Below are 6,047 nucleotides of genomic sequence, written 5' to 3' on the forward strand. Positions count from 1 at the left end.
GTTTCGAATGTTTAATACGCACGATTGTGAAAAAGTATTCTGAGCCAGTGCCTTCAGCAAATTATGACCGCAAACCACTTTAAAAGTTTGTATCCGTTTAGTTATGTTTCACTTCAGCTGATCTGCAAAATTAAACAATGTTTACATTTTTACACTCGAACAACAAACAATCATGAATGTATCCATAGTAACTCCTTCAGGGCGAACTCGACGCTCCTCCAATGAATGTCAAAAGATTGTGCCCACTTGTGCTCAATATCCGCCATTATCGCTCGTGGAAAGCTTGATAACTGGAAAAAAAACAAACGTGTAAAATTAATGTAAAATCTAACAACAGCAACAACAAATCGCGCGTCGATGCGTGCGTACGGTAAACGTCAGCAAGCTCAATGGTAAAACACGTTGATTTGCAGTGCAAAAGCATTGACTACGATTACCATTTGACAGCAAGTTTGCTGATGGAAAACATGGTAGGTTTAACGTCACTCGGCATAGCCGTTTTTATGTTAGGCGACTTGAGACGAGCCGAACTGTGCCGATGCTGTACCAAAAGTGCCGAACTGCAAGATTTGTTAAATTCGTTATAACCTGATAGATCTGGCAACCGTCCGAGATGATTTTGACAACTGGCAGAGCTCCCATTTCATATGTAAAATTGAACCGGAGGTTTGCCGCTCACCCCATCGACAGGCAACCATGCTTTTGCAGCCAACATCTCATGGTAATCATGATTAATTTATAGTAATCACAAGAGATTAATTACTGGTAATCGGCAAGCAATAAAAAGTAACTTTTTTCAAAGGTGCATGGTAATCATTGCTGTTGGAAACCCCTTGCTTTTAACGCACCTTTTCACGCAATGTAATCATATAGCTGTTGTACACCCCTTGGTGCCAGCGCAGCCCATATTTGAATTAGAGTGACTATATACAGAGTGGCGACAAGTCATCCCAAATGTATGCAATGCGGTTTTTTCAAGGCTTTTCTTTCTCTTTCCTGCATACGCGTTGGATAGGTCTAGAGTGACTATATACAGAGTGGCGACAATGTCAAAATTGGAATGATAATTATCTGTCAGTGTCATTCCAATCGAGCGGACAACCTATCCAACGCGTATGCAGGAAAGAGAAAGAAAAACCTAGGATAAACCGCATTGCATACATTTGGGATGACTTGGCGCCACTCTGTATATAGTCACTCTAGATAGGTCGTCTGCTTGATTGGAATGACACTGACAGATAATTATCATTCCTATTTTGACATTGTCGCCACTCTGTATATAGTCACTCTAATTTGAATGAAAAACACGTATATTTGTGTTTAATTATTTTTCTGTGTTTTGACAGTAGTAAATAATAAAACTTGTACTGGCAACTCTGAAATTCTCATTTTTTGTGAAAAATACTTCAAGTTTAATGTGTGCTGTATGCTGTTATCATTCATTAATTTTAAGAGTGACTGCATTTTTCGCTTTTGCATCGTAATTAAAATAACCAACCTTAGCTTGTTAATCACGCTATAATTGTTATTAAAATGATTCAGTAATCATCGATACAAATCCAACATTAAGGTAAGCAAATGAAAACAGAAAAACATTCAATATTTTATTCTCTGTCACGTGCGGTCGGTTCACGTTTCCGGCGCATTAAATCTTGCCCTGATGTCAATTGAGTATGCTTTCTTTGGAATTTGCTATTTCTTATAGTACCATGGTGAAAAATACGAATGACAACAGTGACATCGGTGAACCCCACCAACAGCGTCCCCATAAAATTCCAGTTCCCACCAACTATCGCAGCGCAGCCAAAATCCTCCGCTTGGTAGTTGAGGAACGGCGCAATGTTAAAACATTGGTCCTGCAAGACAAACATTTCCGAAAGGGAAAAGGTCTTGCAATTATGGACTTGATTCTGGTCAACTTGAAACAGATTGACGATCTGATTATTAAAACGGAACTAACGCAAAAGGAACCAAAGCTCAATCCTTGGTTAGCGCGCGTTCTTATCGCAGAATTGTTATTTGGTCGAGGCGAACTGAAGGGGGAATCGCTGCCGGTGCAATGTATTCGCCGCTATCATGAATCTTTAAAGGATGCTCTCAGTAAATCTGACGTTACTCCGGCGAAGCAACTCGATTTTAAAGGTAATCGTCTCTTTTCTACCATTCTTAAGGGGAGTCTTTTCTCTTTTTAATTGTTCACAGAAGCCTTACGACCTACCGAACGTTTCGAGAAGAAGATGGGAAAACGAGCCAAAAACAAACTTTCCCTAAATTCCGGGGAAGAACAGTCGGACGCTTCCCTACGAAGCGCAGAAGGGACTTCAAATGACAAAGCAACTGAAACGATGACCGATGATCGGTTCGAAATACCTCTTCATTCCAAACAGGCAGCATTTGCGTTATTGTGGCTATTAGTTTATAGTTTTGGAATGTTTACCCTACCGTTCGGGGCATTCTACGGAACTAAGCACATACTTACGCACAATTTTCATGTGGAAGGATTTGCAAATACATGCGGATCGGTCCTGGCAGCTGTTCTGACGGTTAATATTATCATAGTTCTATACGCAATTAGAGGTTACCAGGAAGCAGAGGAAGACGAAAAAGAAGCGAAAAAACATCAGTCGGAACAACTAGAAGAATCGAAGAAATGCCAGTAAAATTCAGTATTTGCAGAAGAAGTTTGTGTTCAATGTAACAATGTAAAACCAAATTTTTCAAACGTCAATAAAATAACAATTATGACTCCCCTTAAGAATATTTCCAATGACTTAGTAGAAATTATCTCGAATTACATGAATTTATTTAAACACAGAACCTCGTTACGTACGCATTAACGTACGCACTAGCGTATTGGCGCAACCTGGAGCTATTCGTTTACTGCAAGAAGAAGGATGGATACTGGTAGAAGAGGAATTCGAAAAGTATGTCGATTTTCTGGAACGAGTCAAGAACTTAGGCGATTCGGAGTTCATCGTCGACTTTCACTTTAAGGAGCTGCTGGTCTTTCCACATAGTGCTAGGAATTATTGGGGTCGTGCGACCGAGATGAAACAGAAATTTGTCTTGCAAAACAAAGTTGGTGTGAATCAGTTATATGGTGCGCATTTCTTTATTTATTTTATTTTTATTTTAGGCTTGTCTCTTGCCAACTTATCTGCTAAGTCCACCCAAGAAGAGTGTCGTTCTAGACATGTGTGCAGCTCCAGGTTTAAAAACAACTCATTTAGCGAACCTAATGAAGGGTAAAGGGCGTATCTACGCAGTAGAACGGAATACGGAAAGATACAAGTTGTTGTGTGAGTATTCGGCCGACTTTGGCGTTATAAAAACCATCAATGAGGACTGCTTGTTGGTTGGAGATGAACAAGCTCCGGGCGTGGAATATATTTTGATTGATCCCAGCTGTTCGGGATCGGGCATGGTGGATCGGTTAAAATTGAATGAGGAAATCGACAAGCAACGGCTTTATAAACTGGGTGGACTACAGTATAAGTTATTATGCCATGCAATGAACGCTTTCCCGGCGGCCAAACGTATTGTCTATTCGACTTGTTCAATATATCCTGAAGAAAATGAAGAAATTGTTATGGGTGCTCTGAAGCACAACGGTCACTTCCGGCTGGCCGATGCAAAAGCATTGTTCGATAAAGAATGGTTGAACTTCGGTTCTACGGATTACTCCGGCATTGGAGAGCGGTGCCTCTACGCGCGACCAGAAACGGATTTAACTATCGGAATGTTTGTGGCGGTGTTCGAACGTTGCGAAGAGAATGAATACAACGAAATTTATTTAGCTCATGAAAAGCAAAAGGAAAGCTACGAAAAGCTTTCCAAAATGGGAAATGCTGATTTTGGTCGCGGTAAAACTAGAAAGAGGAAGCATAGTCAACAGAATCAAGAAACGGAAACAGAAATTCAATCGGAATGCGTAGACGAAATGCCTAGTACCATCGAAAAGCGTCCAGTAGATGATAGCACTTCAAACCCAGTTAAGAAGAAAAAGAAAAAATCTAAAAATAACGATAATGAACAGGAAGAAAATATAGTTACTGATCACCACAGCAAGATACGGAAAGTAAAAGTGATTCCAGAAGAAACTGTTATTGATCAAGAATCAGTAACTTCTGCTGTTTCTACTACAGAAAACACAGCAGATCAAAATGAACATAAGAAGAAAAAGAAGAGAAAAAGGTTAGAATACGAAACCAACGCGACACCAGAAGTGACGGATGCTAAATCGTTGGAAGCTAATGAAACTGACCTCAACAACCACGTGAAGAAAAAGAAGAAAAAAGACAAGAATGTTAATCTTGACTGAAACGAATCTGTTGTAAAGGTTATGCAATAAAACTAGTGATGATCCTTTGTAATTTGTTGCATTAACTAATCTGGCGAGATATTTTAACCAAATCTGATTTAGCTTCAAGTTTTACCCAAAACAATGAAATCCAGTTCCCGTTATAGCTTGGTTTAATACGCGGATCTTCCAGCTTGGTAAAAAGGAACGAACTAGGAACCTGTAAGTCTTGATTAAATTACCCTCCCCTTACCTGATTTGCCGTTTTTTCTCCTTTATGTCTTGTCTCACCCTGCAGATACTGCAAACCCTATGTTTCATTACTTTCTTCTACCTTTTTCCGTCGTCTGTTGGAAAAATTATCGTTATTAAAAACAACTGAAATGTTTGACTTCATTAATAAGTCACCACAAAAACACGAGGGTGATCTATTCCAATTAAACTCGGTTTGATACTCTGGTCTAGGCACTTTATTCCACAGGCTCACAGAGGCTGAGTGTACTCATGGTTAATAAAGTGACATTCCAGAAAAAAATCATTTGTTAACCCCTCTGTCCCACGGTAGCACAGGTGATTCATGACTTCTGATACTAAAAACAGCCGATAAAATTTTTAAGGTATTGAAATATGGATATTTTGTTTTCTGGACGTAGTACAAATATTGTTTTACCAGCTGTACATTTATGCTTGGCGAGTTGCTTATTAATAGCTTTTTCAGATGACCGAAAGCTAAACCACCCAACCACCTATGGGGCAGAGGGGGTAAAATTTTTCGACAGTTCAACTGAAGTTTTATTGCACGTAGCACTTGGACTAAGTTACGAATTCGTCTTATTATCGCATTCCTGCAGAGGTGCTTTTTAAGTGTTATCATTGCCACGGAGCCCTCTAAAACTATGACTGTGGAGCTATGAATGTAATTTTATTTCTGTTCATTAACTACTATCCCTATCACCTAGTAGAGCCACCTAGCACGTTGAACCCCTCTAGTCCTGGTGCCGGTGGAATTCTTAAAGAGAACAGATTTCACTGCACAGTCGTCCGGCCTGGTTGCGACGTGGCCGGTCCACCGTAACCTCTCGATTTTCGCCAGGTGATACAATGGGAATCTCTCCAAGCAGTGCCTACAAGTTGTGGTTCAGACACCTACGCTACTATCCGCTTTTCGTTTGTATTCTGCCAAAAATAGTGCGCAACGCCACGGACTACCCGTCCGATAAGCGTATTGCATCGTTAGCTTGGTATGGCGGCGTGTGCTCCTTTCTCCCTGATCGAGCCGGCTTGCGGAAGGAACAATAAGCTCGACTTCCAACTTGATTGCATCGTTGATTCACCTTACTCGTATCATTGTCGGTGGTGACCCAGAGATCGAACAGAGAGACACATTATCGAGCCTGACGGTCGGTACGTCGTGCGTTTACCGATTCGGGAGGAAATGCTTGAATCTTTGGGAGAATCGGTCAACATAGTCGAACGCAGATTTCGCGCTATTGAGAAGAAGCTGTCATCCGTTCCGTCGTTGTATGCTGAGTATTCAAAGTATATGGATGAGTACCTGTCGTTGGAGCATATGAGTGAATTTGAGCCCGATCTAATGAAACCTCACTTCTACCTTCATAATCATGCGATCCAGCGACCCGAAACCCAAGGAACAATTTTTGCTTATTAAACGTTTAACCGACAGCTTTTATTCAGCATATGCAGTATAGCTGCTTTTCAAGTATGCCTAAACACCTCTGTTCAATGC

The 6,047-nt window shown here is 40.6% G+C and overlaps 1 protein-coding gene across 2 annotated transcripts; it reads left to right on the forward strand.

Moving 5' to 3' along the window:
• Positions 1 to 1,456: 1,456 nt before the first annotated feature.
• LOC128733933 (28S rRNA (cytosine-C(5))-methyltransferase) lies at positions 1,457 to 5,726 on the forward strand. 2 transcript variants are annotated; one of them, XM_053827813.1, is made up of 4 exons: positions 1,457 to 1,570; positions 1,706 to 2,142; positions 2,816 to 3,078; positions 3,137 to 5,726. In XM_053827813.1, exons 2-4 carry the CDS (start codon positions 1,710 to 1,712, stop codon positions 4,319 to 4,321), a joined length of 1,881 nt encoding a protein of 626 aa, XP_053683788.1. In that variant the 5' UTR covers positions 1,457 to 1,570; positions 1,706 to 1,709; the 3' UTR covers positions 4,322 to 5,726. The 2 variants fall into 2 exon arrangements, 1 of the variants encoding a protein (XP_053683788.1); XR_008411958.1 differs by lacking the exons at positions 1,706 to 2,142; positions 2,816 to 3,078; positions 3,137 to 5,726 and adding an exon at positions 2,203 to 2,316.
• The last annotated feature ends 321 nt before the right edge of the window (positions 5,727 to 6,047 follow it).

This window comes from Sabethes cyaneus, chromosome 1, assembly GCF_943734655.1.
Source record: "Sabethes cyaneus chromosome 1, idSabCyanKW18_F2, whole genome shotgun sequence".
NCBI classification, from domain to species: domain Eukaryota; kingdom Metazoa; phylum Arthropoda; class Insecta; order Diptera; family Culicidae; genus Sabethes; species Sabethes cyaneus.